Genomic DNA, 17,986 nt, shown 5'->3' with positions numbered 1-17,986 from the left:
AGAGTTTATTTACTAAGAGTTTATTTATTAAGGGATATTTACAACATAATTACAGCTTAAGAGTTTGGTTTATTTTATCAACAACATCCGACGAAAACATTTCATCTTAAAGGTAAACGATTTGTAAGAGGAATTTTTAAGCTCTTTGATGAGATCAATTTTTTGGCATCGTTTAGGCGTAATGGCGTCCCAAACAGCCTTTATTTCGATCCAAAGTCGGTCTAAATTTGTTGCAGTTGACCGGTTTATGTTTCCATCAACTTCCTCTCAAAAATTTTCTATCGGATTTAGGTCTGGTGACTGTACAGCCACTCCAAACATCAATCTTGTTTGCGTTAAACCACATTTTAACACTTTTGGCGGTGTGCTTAGGGTCGTTGTCTTGGAATTTCCAAACACATGGCATTTTCTAGTATTTCTTTGTACATGTGTTGATCAACTGTCCCTTGAATTCTGTGCAACAGGCCCACACCACACCATGAAAAACTGCTCCAAACTATCACATTGCCACCACCATGTTTTACGGTCTTAAGAGTATACCGAGGGCTGAGTTCTTGGTTTCGGGGACGACGAACATATTGTTTTCCGTCGGATCCCAAGCGATTAAACTTAGACTCGTCAGACCAAAGCACATTTTGCCGAAAACGTAAACTCTTGAGTACGTGCTGTTTTGCAAACTTCAAACGGCTGACAAGATTACGTTTTAAGAAATATATTTTTTCGTGCAACCCTTCCAAATTGCTTACTTTCCCGTAAGTGACTTTTAACAGTGCTGACAGAGGGATCGAGTTTTAAGTCTTGAGCTATTTGCTCTTTAATTTTTGGTGCGCCAACAAAAGGATTCAGCTTAGCGATACGGACAACAGCTGTGTCTTCTCTGGGGGTTGTCTTTCGTTCGCGAGACTTGCGTTTTTTGTTGCTTAATGAACCATTATCGTTAAATAAATTAATAGCATTGAAAACTTTCTTGCGAGAACAACCCAACCTTCGAGCTATTTCAGAATTGTTCAATCCTAGATCTCGAAATGTCTGTAATTGTCCTCGAAAGACATCTGTTCCATGTTTACCTCGTCCCATAGTTGATAGATAATGATTTTTTTTTATTTTTCTAAATGAATTACAAGAATATCCTTTAAATACTGAATGGAATGATTATCTTTTGGTATAATAAAAGAATTTAAGTTTTTTTTTAAATAAAAAGTAAACGTGTGTTACTTAAAATGACCGCCAAAAGGTAAACACGACTGCTTAAATGGTTAAAGCAAGCAATTTTGACAGCTGTAAATGTCAAATAAGTATTTCCGTTCAAAAAGGTGAACATTGTTGATGCTATAAAAAATAACAACAATTGCTATAGTAAGTTGGTATCAAAAAGTGTGTGTGTGTATATATATATATATATATATATATATATATATATATATATATATATATATATATATATATATATATATATATATATATATATATATATATATATATATATATATATATATATATATATATATATATATACAGTGGTGGCCAAAAGTCTTGGAACAAAACATTTAACGACCAAAAAAAATTATTTTTGATCTAAAGTATAAATTTTGATGGTTTGAGGTATATTTTTAAAGAGAATGTTGTTTAAAAAAATACTTAGAACTTATTTATTTTTTTATTTATTTTACTGTTATCGTTTATTATTTTTAGTATAAAAATTTATCAGCTATATTATGCCAGAACTTTCACCTAAAAAAAGAGGAATTATTGCTGCATTATATGAACTAGGTTTAGTTCAAAGAGAAATATCTCAAAAGCTTGGTTGTTCATTATCAACTGTAAGTAGAACTTTAAAAAGGCATAAAGAAGAGCCCCAATTAAATTTTACTTCAAAGATGAGATCAGGCTGGCCCAGAGCAACCACCTCAAGAACTGACAAACTTATTGGCCGGATCAGCCATGCAAATCCACGGCTATCTGCACATGAGATTTCAAAAGAAATTTTTATTGAGAAAAAAGTAAGTGACCGAACAGTTAGAAGAAGGCTTTTGGTTGATTTCAAAATGAAGGCATGCAAGCCAGCAAAAAAACCTTTTTTATCATTAAAAAACCTAAAAGATCGAAAAACATTTTGTCAGCGCTACAAAAATTGGACTGGAGAAAATTGGTCTAAAGTTCTTTTTTCTGATGAAACATGTATTAAACAATTTAATGTTACAAACAACTTTGTAAGAAGACCAAAAAACTGTAGATATATGCCAAAATATACAGTTAGCAGTGTCAAGGCTCCTGTGTTTTGTATGGTTTGGGGTGCTATTTCTGCAAAAGGACGTGGGCCATTATGGATAATGCCCAAGAATACCACAATAAACAGCAAAGTCTATTTGGATGTTATGAAGGAGAAGTTGCCACCTTTCATGCAGATCTTGAACTGCACTTATTTCCAACAGGATGGTGCAACATGCCACACAGCCAAAATTGTAAAGAAGTGGTTTGCTGATGAAGGAATTCAAACCCTTGGAAATTGGCCTGGGTCATCACCAGATCTTAATGTTATTGAAAATTGTTGGCATATTATAAAAGTAAAGGTTGCTGCCAAAAAGCCTAGATCCTATAATGATTTAGTTGAAGCAATCAAATCAGTGTGGAGCCATGAAATTACACCAGACTATTGTACAAAACTTGTTAACAGCATGCCAAAACGTATCCAAATGGTAATTGACAATAACTATGCTTCCATTAAATATTGAACTTTAATCATGTATGTGCATGTACCTATCATCTTTGAAATTGTTATAAACACTTATTTTATTGAAAAAAATAAAAAAATGTACTAATAAATTGTTTTTCACACAAATATATTGATTTCAGAACATAAAATATGTTGTTCCAAGACTTTTGGCCACCACTGTATATATGTATGTATGTTTATATATATATATGTAGTGCTATCACTTACATTTAGTGCATAATAACTAAAAAATTAGCCACAAGTCTCAATATTAGAATTAACCTTGAATGCATATATGCCTTTATGTATCGTATATGCATGAAATGCACACTATGTATATCTAAAAAACTAGAGGTGATGTATAAAACGGATTTTAAATTTGAATTCAACACCCTTAAATTAGGTGAAAACGTAATTATAATAATTATAATAATAATATCAGAATAATACTGAATCATAGTACTTATACATAAGTTAGGATTTATACTATGTCTAGAATTTTTAAAATCCATTAAAGGCGCCTATGTATCATGAGGTCAATACGAAATGGCCCTAGTGCCCACCTCCCTCCCCTCTGATATGCCTGGGAGCAAAAGTCTACACAAGTCCCGGAAATCATGAGAAACTGTCACGGAAGACTCCGAAAAAATCCTTTAGAGGGAATGATCCTCACACATTACTGTTCTCAAAAATGCAAAAAATGAAATCTTTTGTGACCAGGCGAGAAAAAAAAATCAGTTTGAATTTTTTCATTTATTTCTTAAAATCATGAAATGACAACTCTCACTCTTTTTGCATTTTTACAGCATATCTAAACAAGTTCTATTCAAGCACTCTTTAGATATGGATACTAAGATGAATGTGTACACAATCTTTAAAAAGGATTCCTAAATCAAGCCAAACAGAGTATAAACTCTTAATGACTTTAGTCACTCTTGCTGTTGAAGTCAACCATGCATGTTTTGAGCCACTTTGCATACTCTGGATGGTTGTTGGGCCTTTTGCATCTTTCCCAATGATATTTGACGCTGTGATACAGTGCCTCAGTGGCTTGCTCACTGTATTTGCCAAGTGATTCTTTTTTCAGCAGAATAAAGTCTTCCACATGGAAGAACACTGCGTGAACTTTTGGGGTGACACTGACCCCTTAGAGAGAAAGGTATGATGCTCTGAAGGCCTGAATCTTTGAAGCAAAGTGAGGATCAAGGGTGCTGCCAAAGCAGGAGGACACTACAGCATCAAACTTTTGAAGAGTGTTGATGATGCCAAAAATATTGAAGGCACAATCCTGTATAAAGAAATGCTCAAATTTAGTGAAGAAAAACAGAAACAAAACACTATACCATGTACTTCTGAAGAGATTAGCATAAAGTAAGTTGTAAAACTTAAAAAGTACCTGCTCAGCCAGTTGCCTCAGCACATCTACATTCCTCAGAAGCTTACGACATTCATTACCAGCAAACTGGCCACCATGGAAAGGCTGGCTCTTGATGTGCAGTGATCTTGGCCAATCATCAGCTTTTGGCCAAGCCTCTTTCAAGGCCTTGAAGAGGTGATTGACCACACCAAGGAGGAGGTGGAGCTCCATGGGTGCTATGAAGGTGAGGACCATAGAGCTGTCCGGTTTGTTGAAGAATGGCAAGTGAATGACATTCTTGAACAGTCGTGCTTGTTTTGGATCTTGCCCATGTGCCTGAAACACAAGAACAATTTTATTTTTCCAATTTTTCTATTAAATTGACATTAATGAAAGAATTACCTGAATTACCTGAAAGGCATCAAAGCACTGTCGCAGTGACCCAAATGTCCGAAGTTTCCTTTTTTGAGAGAGTTTTTTGCTTCAACATCACATCAAGTGCAGGGATGTGAGCAGGAATGGGACTGAATGCCAAATACAATATTGGCCAGTTTTAAGTGGTAGGAGAGGAGAAAGTCAACTCCATCAGGATGGATTAAGTCAAGGATCTTCTGAATGTTAGTGTAGTTTTCAGGAACATCTTCAACAATGGCAACCAGAAGCTGGCGCTTGACGCTTGTGTCTTTTGCCACTTGTGAAGCCAGAGTCTTTTTTTGAGGAGGAGATTGTAAGTCTTCAGGTTGTTCAGCTTCTTGAACTCCGAGGCTGATCTTGAGAAAGCCTCCTCTACCATCAATGCCAAGCTTCACGACATGTTCTGAGTAAATTTTCCTTTGGAGCAGCAGCTGATCAAGAAGGTCTGCTAGTTTGATGCAGTGAACAACAACTTGACTTCTTTTTTCAGTTTTGTCAGTGGTGATCTCAATTGTAGATTGGGTAAAGTATTCTGATAAGCTCTTGCCAAGCTCAGCAAACTTTGCGTGAAGGTTTGGCTCCAAGACTGGAGCCTGGGAGAAGTGGTTAAGTGTGGACACTTCTTTACAGATTGATTTGACAGCCCGGTGTTGGCTTGAAGTCTCGAGCGCTCAAAAAATCAGCTTCAGGCAAGAGATTTTTGGCACTGGATGGACCTAGGATCACAGAGGAATTCTCATTACTTGTTTACAAAAATCTCTTAAGTATTTAAACCACGAAAATAATGTAGCAGTACCTATTAAGAACAATAAGTTTTACCTTTCTTCACTCGCAAAGGGTACCCACCAGAGGCTTGAGCCAGTTTCACAGTCTCATGTGGAGAGGCTTCCTTGGCAGCAACTACAGATGCTGCAATTTGCTCTCCAAACTTAGGGTCTTCAAGTGCAAGTGTTGTCATATTTTCACTGAAGGAGGCATTGCTGCAGTTGTGTGGCACCCCTCTTCCAATGATTGAAAGGCAGTCTGAGCACCTTCGCTGTGTTGCTTGAGGCTGTGCTGAATTTGAAGTTGGTGGATTGTCCAGAGGATGCTTTTCAAGGAACTTCATCCGCCCTATCTTACAGATAAGACAGTCACATGCTTGCTCTCTTGCAACTGGTCTCATCCTGATAGAGAAGAAGTCAAAGACAGGAGAAATGGTGACAGACTCTCCCCTTGCTTTTTTCCCTAATGCTAGCCTACATGTGTCACAAATGCCTCTGGGCACTCTTGAGTCACTGAAGTCTATAGGAGTTGGAAGGGTTTCTAGCACAACTTGTATCAAGTGGCCTGTCGCCTCTCTGACACACTTTCTCATGCAGAAAAAACAAACTGTTTTCCTGCATTCATCATGGGACTTGACTGAATTAGGCATGATCGCAAAGCAGACCTAAAGAAAATCATAACTTTTATGCATACGATTAGGGCTGTCATTGGTGACTAGCAAAAGTTGACATTGAAAATGTATTTAAAAACTAAAAAGAAAATGAGTTATTGGTCAAGAAACACCTTGTCATCATTTGATTTTTACGGAAAATTTACCTTTAAAATGGGATCCGAAGCAGATAAATTTCTCATGCACAGATATGTAGGTATTGCACACTTTATTTGTCAGTGCTATTTCCCGGAATTCAGAAAAAAAAAATTTGATTAAAAATATAGCACAAAGCAAATATTTAAAGATTGGTCCTTTAGACATATTGGAAAGAACTAACAAATCCTGTCTAATAAAAAATTACATATCAGGAAATGTTACGGCTTGTTAGAATAGATATAAAACTTTAAAAAGGATTTATATAAATATATTTATATTTTAGTTATTTTTTCTTAGTAAAGATGTTTTTGGTCAAATTCATCTCAGTATTCATATCTAAAGAGTGCTTGAGTAGAACTTGTTTAGATATGCTGTAAAAATGCAAAAAGAGTCAAAGTTGTCAATTCATGATTTTAAGGAATAAATGAAAAAATTCAAACTGATTTTTTTTTCTCGGCCGGTCACAAAAGATTTCCTTTTTTGCATTTTTGAGAACAGTAATGTGTGAGGATCATTCCCTCCAAAGGATTTTTTCGGAGTCTTACGTGATAGTTTCTCATGATTCCCGGGACGTGTGTCTACACTTGAGTCCAAGGAGGTTTAATACACAGGAGACAGTGTTGCGTTAAAAAAAGTTAGTCGTTAAAAAAGTTTATTAAATGTGAAATCTGCGCATGCGCAAAATCATTAAAACTTTTTTGCCCGTTAAAAAAGTATTCAAAATGGTACCGTCAACCGGGGTAATGATATATGAGCCCATGAGATGCATAGTGGTATAAGTCACTTTTTTCAATATTTTGAGTTATTGCCACCAATGGTTAGTATTTTGTTTATTCTATTACATGGCAGAGTGATATAAGTCTAATGATATCGATAATGATGCTGGAACTGTTTTTTGTTATGCTTCTCACTAAACAGCTGTTTTTGTTCACAGCCATAGTGATATTAGTCAGACTTATACCACTATTGCAGCCAGCAACTTGACTTATACCACTTTGCCATTTCATAATCTGGCTTTAAACAAGATTGATACGGTTCTGGAATATAGTGTGATGTTATGATTTTTGCATAAGCTACAGGATTTTGAGTTTTCTTTTTTAAAAATGAATTCAAGTGATGATAAATCATCTAGTGAGCCATCCATACTGGAACATTCAGGATCTGAATATGTTCCTTCAGATTTGGAAGAAGGTAAGTTTACTTTTTGGGGTTATGTTTTGGATAATAATTGTTTGTTATAAACATAGACTAGAAACTTGTATTAATCAAAACTTAAATTCATTTTTCTTATTTCACTTAACTCATTTCAGCTTAAAACAGTCATGATAAAAACAGATTAAGGATTATATATTAAACTACAGGCCTAAGAGTGGGAATACTACGAATGCATGTTATATTCAGCTATATTGATTTTGTTGTTAATAACTTACTGGTTTACTTGCTAGATCCTTTGGAAAATTATACTAGCTTAGCTCTTATCAGTTGAAACACCAGTTGTAACTGAAAGCACCTTCTGTTAAATTATTTGAACTTGAGGGAAATTTATGAAATCTTATACTAGACATTACACCAGTATAACTTTTTAAGCTCTATGTATTGAGTTGATGGCACCATTACACTATGCAATATACAATAATAGTAGGCATAATATGTCTGATGGGCTGCATTTAAGTTGTCAGTACAACAGTTTGTTTTTTGTTTTCAGAAAGACCAGAGGATGGTGATCATAACAGATGGAGACAGGTGTAGGTGACACTCAACTTCTGACTTCAACTCCTGACTCATTAAGGAAAAATAGACCAGAAAAGATATCTTGTAAAAGAATCAAGGGAGAATCTTGTAGAGTGAAAAACAAAAGGCTAAGAAACTCAGGTGAGCAGTACAACAACATAAAAGGTAAGACAGTTAAAAAAAAAGTATTTGAAAACATCCCTTGCAATTGCAAAATGAAATGCAATGAGAAAATTAAAGAAGAAATAAGGAAGAAATTATTTGAAAATTTTTATAAGACAGGCTCCTACAGCACTCAGAATGCCTTCCTTCTTGGTCTTTGTCACCAGAGTAAGCCTTCCACACATTGTCCACGAAAGGGTGTATGGCAAAGAAAACAATCCGTAAAGTACTTCTTAAAATTTAAAGAACATGATGAAGCAATAACACAGAAAGTTTGCAAGCAATTTTTTTTGAAAACTTTTGAAGTATCAAATTGTCGTTTACAGCGGTTGCTAGAGAAGGAAGTACAGGGGATTGAACCTGGAAGCGATAAGAGAGGACGGCATGCTCCAGCTAATAAAACTAGGGAAGATGCAGTAAAACTTGTATGTGACCATATCTCAAGTTTTCCAAGTTTACAATCTCACTACACACGACAACACAACCCCAATAGAAAATACCTTTCACCAGAATTAAACATAAGGACAATGTTTCGTTTATACTTGGAACACTGTAAAGTTAATGCCATAGATAACCCAGTGACTGAGTCTATGTATCGTAAAATATTTAACACACAGTTCAACCTGCACTTTAAACATCCACACAAAGACACCTGTAAAAAATATGATTTGTATAAGATAAAAATTGATAGTGAAATTGACCCAGAGAAAAAAAGAGAGATTGAAACTGAACATGAAGTTCATTTAAGAAAGGCTGAGGTTGCAAGGAATGCTTTAAAAGATCTTAGGGAAAAATGCAAAGAAAACTCAAATGTCTATGGACTATCTTTTGATCTACAAAAAGCATTACCTTTTCCTAAATTATCTGTGTCCATTGCATACTACAAACGAAATATGTATGTTTATAATCTCGGTTGTCATGAAATATCTTCTGGCTCTGGTTTTATGTATGCTTGGGATGAAACCATAGGATCCCGGGGCACAGAAGAAATATCATCTTGTGTGCTGTACCATATAAAGCAAGTTATTCCTGCTGAAGCCCAACACATTGTAATGTTCAGTGACTGTTGTGGTGGACAAAACAGGAGCATCAAAACAGCTGTGGCTTTCATGCACTTTTTACAACAGGATCACCACAACATCAAAGTTATTGATCACAAGTTCAAGGTGAGTGGACATTCTTTTCTGCCAAATGATGCAGATTTCGGCGTGATAGAAGCATACAACAAGTCAAGACCTATTTATGATCCAGATGACTGGTATGAAGGTATAATAAATTCTAAGAAGAAACAACCTTTTCATTTGAAAGTTATGTCCAGTCAGAGTTATTTTCTGTGGAAAGTTTATTGAAAAATATCACAAATAGGAATACAAACAACCTGAAACAACCTGTCAATTGGCTTAAAATACAATGGTTACAATACACTAAAGAAAACCCTCTGCAGATTTTGTATAAAGAAAGCCTAAATGAAGAGATAGAGTTTTGTAAAATCAACATTGATAAAAAGCCAAGGCGTGGTAGACCTACAAACGATTTTAATAAGCTTTGGCTTCAGAACTTGTATACTGCTCCAAGACCTACCCACATCAACAAAAAAAAGGATATGGAAGATTTGCTTCCTTTCATACCTCCTGTAAAGCACACATTCTTTACAAACCTTCTTGCAATGCCAAATGCTGAGGAAGAGCGGCCTTTATCAGGCTCAGAAGATGATGAATGAATAAGTTGCATATTGAAAGTAAAATCTTTTGTTTATAAGCTACAGACAGATATAATTTTTTCATGTGTTTATTATTTCTTATGCATTTAATTGTTTTAATGAATAAGTTTCATTGAAAAGTAAAAACTTTTGTTTGTAAGCTACATACTGACAGATATGTTTTCATGTGTTCATTGTTTTTTATGTATTAAATTTTTAATGAATAAGTTGCATTTAAAGTAAAAACTTTTGTTTGTAAGCTACATACTGATAGATATAAAAATTTTGGAAGTGAATTAATTATTCAGTAAATAAAATATTCAATAATAGACAACTGTTTAAGTTTTTTACCATTACAGCACAATAATTAAATTGAAAAATGCATGTTTTGTATGATTCACACTAAAAACCATTCATTTTCATCAGAAGCATTATCAAGGCAGAGTGGTATAAGTCCCTTATGGTATTTTTAGGCCCTTATGACATTCAAGTTAATAGCAGAAAATACATAAAAGTCCAATAAATAGTTGGGGGAACTTATTAACAGTTCAATTAGCCAGAGAAACTTCCTCTAAAACAGTTTGATGATTTATGATATGATGTCTACTAAATGCCTCTGTATCTCAAAACTAGATATGAGTGACTTATACCACTATGCATCTCAAGGGCTCATTTATGATATGATGTCTACTAAATGCCTCTGTATCTCAAAACTAGATATGAGTGACTTATACCACTATGCATCTCAAGGGCTCATATTATATATACTCGATGTCTAACTTGCGGGATTCTATTGGACGAAAAGTGAAGCCGCTTTTTTTGTTTACAAATTGAATCCTCCATTTGTAATAAGGGCAAAAACTATATCCGCCATTTGTAATAAGGGCAAAAACTATATCCGACGTGCGAAATAAAAGTTAAAAATGCACGTTTTTGCCCGAATTAGAAATGGCTCCCACGGCTTCACATTTCGGATCGAAGTTAGACATCTAGTATATATAATATATCATTGAACCGGGGTAACTTTGGTCGCCGGGGGGACTTTATTGACCGGTGTCAATTGTTGATTTTTTTTTAAATTCCGAAAATTTAACAAAGATAACATGTTTTAATTTTGTTAGAGATACCAACAATATATATTGACTATTATATCAACAATTTTGGTATATCAACAGTTTTTGTGAATATAGCACAGTTACTTCGTAGACTACATTGAGTTTATTTTGGCATTTTTTGACACTTCTGATACATTTATTGAACCATTTGAATTCTTAGCCGGTGAAAATGCCGAGGAAATATAAGCGAAAGCGTGGTTCAAGAGCATATGCAACTTCATACAGTCAAGACACGTTGTCCAATGCTATAAAAGAATGTTTAACTGGAAGAATAAGCGTGAGAAAGGCTAGTCGACAGTTCGGAATATACGCTTCCCATTTGCTTCAACCACTGGACGTTGCTGTTTTCCGTCCGCTAAAGATAGAATTGCGCATCAAAGAATCAATACCAAAAAATCAGTTCCTCGGTCTTCTTGCTCTACTGCAACGTCAATTGAAAAGCGATAATTTGAGATCTGACTTCAAGGCTAGTGGAATATTTCCCTTCGATAAAGAAATGGTCATGAAGCGTTTGCCACAGGTTAACAAAGACATTGGAGGAGGTACCGGTAGTACTGTTAAGGAAGTATTCAATGAAGATATAGAAGGTCTATTAGTGAAACATTGTGGACAGGATGGGAAAACAAATCGCACCAGAGGGAAAAAGATCACACCTGGCAAAGCGATAACACCGCAAGATCTGGTGAATAACACAACTCCTACCACATCAAAGAATAACAGTAACACCAAGAATAACAAGAAAAGGGCAAGAGTTGAACAAGTGTCATCATCCTTAGATGACGATAATGACCTACTAGAAAATGACTTTTAATGACTTTTGCACAATAACAGGGAGCTAGTTGCAAAATTTTTTGTCCATTTAAATGTTCTTTTCATGTTTCTCTAAGTGTTTAAGGACTGATAATTTTTTAAAACTACGAAAAGTGACCAATGCTACCCCATAGCAGGGGTATTATTGATCAAACACAATAAAAACCTGGGGTAACATTGGTCACTTTTCGGCGTTTAAAAATAAATATTTGTAATAAAAAAATTAAAAAAATAAATATAGAGGCCTATTGCCAAGACCTATAATGTTATTACCACAAGAGAAAACTGTAAAAAGTTAATAAGATTCAGAGATGCCAAAACTGACCAAGTTACCCTGGCTAACGATACTCTTTAATTTGCGCAACCCTCAAATCCACAACAGAATATACTTTGAAATTTTGATTAAGGCATTGGGAAGCATTCTTTTTTTTATTTTTGAGCGAAAGCTCTCAAAGAGAGTTTCAATTATTTTTTCCATATTTTTTTTCCCTGTAATTTTCTAATTCTACAAAGTTATACAATTTTCATGACATTTTTTTTTTCATTTGACCTCCTCATAGTATCAAAGCTTTTAAACTCCTAAATAAATTATATTTCATGAAAAAATAGAATATAGATACTCACTTCTAAAAAAATTATACTATACTAATTATAGTAATATATACAAAATCAAATATTTTTAAATTCTCATATTATAGTTCAGAAATATTAACATTTCACCATGAGCTCCTGTTAAGCTATATCTCTTTGCAGTATATACATTTCCACCTATACTAAAAAGTCTTTCACTCTCCAAAGAAGACGGTGGGCAGCTTAAATACTTTAAAGCAAGCTTTGCTAATAGTCACATTTTGGTTTTCTGTGATTTTCACCACAACAAAAGATTGCTTCCTTTGTCAATAAGGTCTTCATTTGAGTAGTGTTGAATTTTGTTTAATAAAGTTTCATTTGAAATTAAAGTTCGTGGTTGACCGACTTATTTAGAATTAAATCCTACAAGTTCTTCGAAGTAATTGTCAAAACCCATTTCTACTATATCTTTCTATTCATTTAGTACTGTACCATTATTTTCATATTCTGAGTCAATATTTTCAATGTCACAAGCTGCAGACCGATCATTTTCAGTAACTTTGATGTTTTTTATATTTTCATGGGTTTTAATAAGTTGAATGGTTATGTTCTCAGTACTTGTTTTAACAGCTGAAAAGGTGTTTTCATTTTTGAACATTTTCAATTTGAATCTGGGATCAAGAAATATTGACAAGATGATGTTATAGTTATCAGTATATTGTTTGAAACTATTCTCCATTGAATTAGTTGTCATCAATTAAAGCTTTATGAATGAAACGTTTCAAAAACTGTATCTGTGGTATAATATCTGAGACAATAGAATTTCTTTCACTCAAGCGAACTCTTGTTTTGTGGAAATCTTTTAGCAAAACACAAAACTGTCCAATAATCATCCATTTGTTTGCATTTAATAAAGGAAGCTTACCATTTTCAAGTGCATATATGGTTAGAGGTTTCCTTTGTTCATAAATTAGTTCTTACATATGACAGGTACTATCCACCTTGTTGGAACATTTTGAATAAGTTTGTGCTTAGGAACATTGTTTGCTTCTTGAAGAGCTTTAAGTTTAGGGCAGGCTTGGGGAGAATGGCTAAAATGCCCAACAATTGAATGGCAGTTTGCAATCACATTCTCGACAACTGTTTGTTCAAAATTACACTCATTAATTACTAGTTTCAGTGTGTGTAAAAACAAGCCATACTATCATATGGGCTATCTTTAATAGCCTTAACAATATTTGTACCATTATCTCTAGCTATTAAATGAATTTTTGAAGGTGATATTTTAAATTCAGCCATAATATCTTCAATCAATTCAACAATATTTGCTGCTGTATGCCTCTCAGGAAATGGAACTACTCTAAGTACAACAGTTTTCTGATTAAATGTATTGTCTAAACAGTGACCTGTCAGGCTCATGAAGCTTTCATTTGAACTACTGGTCATTTATAAGCTTTACTACTATATCAGTAGTAAAGCTTATAAATTCAGCATCTGAGTAAACATGGACAGCCATTTTTAACATAAAGTGTAAAATAATTTCATCAACTGAGTAAACATGGACAGCCATTTTTAATATAAAGTATACACTAATTTTTATTATTTTCATACCCTAATAAAACAATGCAACTTTTTTAACGTCTAATTTCATTCCCTAACGAACCTTCTTTGACCATACTGCGCATGCGCAGAACTATTTGTTATTTTTTTTAACGACTAACTTTTTTAACGCAACAACGCACAGTGGGCCAGAAGGTGGACAAAATGGGAAAAATTTTAGTTGTCTAATCTTGAAAACTTATTTAATTTTAGTATCTATATATATTAGGAGAAATTTATTGATAACTTATTTATATTAAATCCCTTAGTTACCAGGACTCTAAGCATTTGAATATTGAAATTAAAAAAAAAAAAAAAAAAATTTTAAATAAGTAATTAACGGTGATATCAACGTTGTGTTATATTTCAATTACATCTACGTTTTTGAAACAAAAAATTAGTACATGTTATTCTAGAATATTTAGAGATAAGAAAAACCAAATGTGTGAAATAAATTTGTCATAGCATGTTATCTCAGTTATACTTTGAAAATCACAGATTAAAAAAAAAAATTCCTTAAGAAATTTGTTTTTTGCCGCACTATAATTAATAATTACCACAATTTGCCATGTATTATCTTATATTTATTTGATCTATATGATGCTTCAATTGAGTTTTAATTGATTGCTCGTCCCCTTAAATCCCCGTTCAGATTTTATATATGTTTTAACTTGGTTGCTATGGTACTAAATTTTGCATGGCAACAACTCATTTTTACATTAACGTTGTTTTAACAGTATTTTACATGCGCTAAGTACACAAAATTGGGGGTATGTATTAAAATGAGATTCACAATTCTTATGAGATTATTTTTTTTGGTTAGTAAGGATACCTTACTTTGCATAGCATAGCAACAACATATTTTCGGTAGTTGTTAGTAATTTAATTACTAACACTGACAGTAATTTAATTACTTTTAATTTTAATTACTAACACTTGTAGTAACTTAATTAATAACAAGTATTAGTAGTCCAGGCGGCATATATATTATAACATTTTACTTTTAAATACAAAATACTTGTTACAATAATAATTTAGATATGGTTTTATTAAACTTAGACATTCATAATTTTCTCCTAAAAAACAATCTTAGTATTTCAAAACAATATATTTCTGAAGATATATTAAAATTTATTCAGCCAAAATTTGCTGATTTTAAAGACGTTGATTTTAGACATGCTGTTCAACGATTTGTTTACTTGTATAAAAAAAAGTCGAAATCTGCAAACTATACTGTCAAAAATTTTAAAAAGAAGTTTGTGAGCTGGCTTAATGAATATTTAATTGTCAGAAAAAAAGACAATGAACCAACTGCAAGTAGACGTGGTCGAAAACCAGTTGCTTTTGATAATAGTTCTAATAAAACTAAAAAACGGCGTGTATCTTGTTTAAGTGAATCTCATTCATCCAATGAATTATTTTTTGCTGCTAATAAAAAATTTAGAGATGAATCTATTACTATTGCTGCCAAGAACGTTTTAAATATTTCAAATACAGATAAAGCAACTAAATATTCAGCAGACGAAGCACTGGCTTTAATAATTGATGCAAGTCTGACAAAAGCTTCCTATCAATTGGTTAGAAGCGGAGCCTTGGAGAAAGAATATAACATTTACCCTGCTTACAATGATGTCAGAGATGCAAAATTGAAATGTTATCCTGCAAACATAACAGTGGAGGACTATTCAGCTTCAGTTCCTTTAAAAGATTTAATAATTCATACTTTGATAAGAATCTGTGCAGTTCGGGAACCTGTGCTAAGGCACTTGATATTGAACGACAAAGCAATAAAAACAATGACACTAACGTGTAATGCTGGTTTTGATGGTGCTACTGGCTAAAGCATTTATAAACAAGTTTTATCAGAACCCGACATTAACAGAGATTTAAAGCGTGAAGAATCATTATTTATTACTTGTCTAGTACCATTAGATTTGACTGGATTTAACAACAGCAACGAAAAGGTGCCTATTTGGAAAAATCAAAAGTCGTCCTCCACAGGCAACTGTAGACCCATAAGATTTGCATACAAAATGGAATCCAAGGAATCTGTGATTGAAGAAGATCAGTACATTAAAAGTGAGGTAGAAAGCTTGGGAATGATTTTATTTGAGGTTTGTAGATCTTCTATTGAAGTAATTTGTATTATTGAACATACAATGATTGATGGGAAGGTTCAAACGATATTATTGTTTTATAATTTTTTGATGCAATTTAAAGTTGACAATGTTTTCTTGCACTATTTTTGCTTTTAATATTCCTAAAACATTATTTACCTAAATACTCAATTGTTATTCAATATAGGTGGGACAAAAATCCGATAAAATATTCAAATACCAATTTACCATTTTGTAACTAAGGAGAGTATCCGGAAACTAAGCAATATAAGTATCCATAGCAACTAAATTTAAAAAATTATCACTTTTGTAAGAAGTGTGATCTCATATTGGTACTCATGACAAATTTAGTGAATATAGCACTTATAAAATATCTTATATAATAAGTAAAAAAAGGTATCCATAGCAACGAAATAAAAAAATATTACCTTCATAAAAAGCGCAGACATCATATTAGTACTCATACTAATTTTAGTGAATATAGCTCTTATATTAAATTAGTTACGAATTTTGTCCAGTAAAAGTGAATTCTGGCCCACTGTGCAACGGCATAACGTGACTTTTTTGAAGCCAGTTTTGAAATTTGGCCGCCATCTTGGTTAACCCAAAAGAATTTCGCGGAACTAAGGATTTTATTTAAAACTTTGTTAAACCAAATCAAAACATTGCAATCAAATGATTGAATAATTGGTCAGTTTATGCTTGGTAACTTATACTATCATGTAAAGAATTATTTGCTAACTGATAGTCTTCTTCAGTTCATTTCAATAACATTTGGAATACTGAAAAAGACATTCAGATAGCTGTATTTCAACATGCTACCAACAGAGACTGTATTTCAGATACACGAAAGATTCTTGTGAAAAGAAAACTATATGTTTGTGAGTTGAAACAAGTATGTATTTACATGTATATAAGATTTTTATTTAGCTTTATATGATTTACACTGAATAATAATAAAATGATAAATATTGATAAACAGATTTAAATTGACATGCCATCTTGTTCTGCTTATGGGTGTACTTCAAGAGATTGTAGTGGTGGCATTATATTTAAATGTTATGTAAATGGTTGATACAGAGAGAAAGTTTTCCAAAGTTTTCTGCAAAGTATAAAAATGAAAGTTGATAAATTCATATTTTGATAATGGTGAGGTTATAAACACAGCAATAAAGATATCAAACAAACGACAAATTTTTACTACTGATCTAAAATAATGACAAAGTTATAAGTAAAAAATCATATGTAGTATATTTATTGCAAAAAAAAACTCACATATAATATATTTATTTCAATAAAAAACTATTAAGTGATTTTTCTGAAATTCCCCTTCCAAAATTGACAGTGTTTTTAAATGCATGTCTTTTACTACCCTAAGTTATTCAATAGGAAATAGCTTACAAATTTGGAATTTAACACAAAATCTTTTTTGTGTTAAATTTCAAATTTGTAAGCTATATCCTGGTTTGTGTTAAGTATTCAAATTTATAAGCTATATCCTGGTTTGTACTGGTATGCTGAAAAGTACTTGCAAACTAAGCACTGGTATCTTGTTCTGCCTATGGGTGCACTTCAAGAGATTGTGCTGGTGGCATTACTTTTCATAGGTACAGTAATTTTTTTTTGGAAAAAAAAGGAGGTTTATTGGGTTGTAATAAATACCCTTCAGCAAAACAGTTTATTGGAACATAAAAAATTGCTGGTGCATAATGATATTCAAGATATTTTTCATGGAAACTGTTTGCCATTGCAAATTGTACCTATTTTGACTGCTTCTAGTAAATACCAAAACATTGAAAACATTGATGTTCCTTCTGTTAGTGTTTTGAATAGCTCTATTAGCAGAAACAGGATTATTGAACTACTAGAAAACTCTGTTACTGATCATGATTATTTTTAAGTTCCTGATGCTAGTTGTTTGTCTACATGTTCACAAAGTATTGTGGTTTGTATTGCAGGATTTGCTGTATTTAGGGTAAATTCTGGGGAATTCGCTACACTGTGAAACATGTATTTCAGCGCTAAATACAAGTAGCAAACAAGAACAATATGCATTAACTTGAAAACAAAAGCTGCATTATTGATATTTCCCTCAAAAGATGATCATGACATTTGCATTTTTTGTG

General features: G+C 33.0%; 2 protein-coding genes and 1 pseudogene across 2 annotated transcripts; 1 reads left to right on the top strand and 2 right to left on the bottom strand.

Annotated features, from left to right (window-relative positions):
- Positions 1-696: 696 nt before the first annotated feature.
- On the bottom strand, positions 697-1,077 carry LOC149888638 (uncharacterized). The gene has a single exon (XM_090089101.1). The coding sequence runs from the start codon at positions 1,075-1,077 to the stop codon at positions 697-699; it is 381 nt and encodes a 126-aa protein (XP_089945227.1).
- Positions 1,078-3,457: 2,380 nt separating this feature from the next.
- LOC149888636 (uncharacterized) lies at positions 3,458-16,692 on the bottom strand. The gene is made up of 5 exons (XM_090088335.1): positions 16,289-16,692; positions 6,066-6,140; positions 5,304-5,913; positions 4,110-5,200; positions 3,458-4,001 (listed from the first exon to the last, which is right to left on the bottom strand). The coding sequence occupies exons 2-4, from the start codon at positions 6,099-6,101 to the stop codon at positions 5,109-5,111; spliced, it is 738 nt and encodes a 245-aa protein (XP_089944461.1). The 5' UTR covers positions 6,102-6,140; positions 16,289-16,692; the 3' UTR covers positions 3,458-4,001; positions 4,110-5,108.
- LOC149888637 (uncharacterized) lies at positions 7,650-9,718 on the top strand (annotated as a pseudogene).
- Positions 16,693-17,986: the final 1,294 nt, after the last annotated feature.

This window comes from Hydra viridissima, unplaced genomic scaffold (genome assembly GCF_058129835.1).
Source record: "Hydra viridissima isolate aposymbiotic clone 2 unplaced genomic scaffold, HvirCarnegie_v1 scaffold_5, whole genome shotgun sequence".
In the NCBI taxonomy this organism is placed as follows: Eukaryota; Metazoa; Cnidaria; class Hydrozoa; order Anthoathecata; family Hydridae; genus Hydra; species Hydra viridissima.
This window is presented reverse-complemented; position numbering and strand designations above follow the sequence as displayed.

Excerpts from the sequence above, each read along its gene's own strand:
- LOC149888638 (XM_090089101.1), bottom strand. The coding sequence starts at position 1,077 with ATGGGACGAGGTAAACATGGAACAGATGTCTTTCGAGGACAATTACAG.
- LOC149888636 (XM_090088335.1), bottom strand. The coding sequence starts at position 6,101 with ATGAGAAATTTATCTGCTTCGGATCCCATTTTAAAG. Across the intron at positions 5,914-6,065 it reads CTTCGGATCCCATTTTAAAG|GTCTGCTTTGCGATCATGCC; the intron begins GTAAATTTTCCG and ends GATTTTCTTTAG. Across the intron at positions 5,201-5,303 it reads CCCTTTGCGAGTGAAGAAAG|GTCCATCCAGTGCCAAAAAT; the intron begins GTAAAACTTATT and ends CTGTGATCCTAG.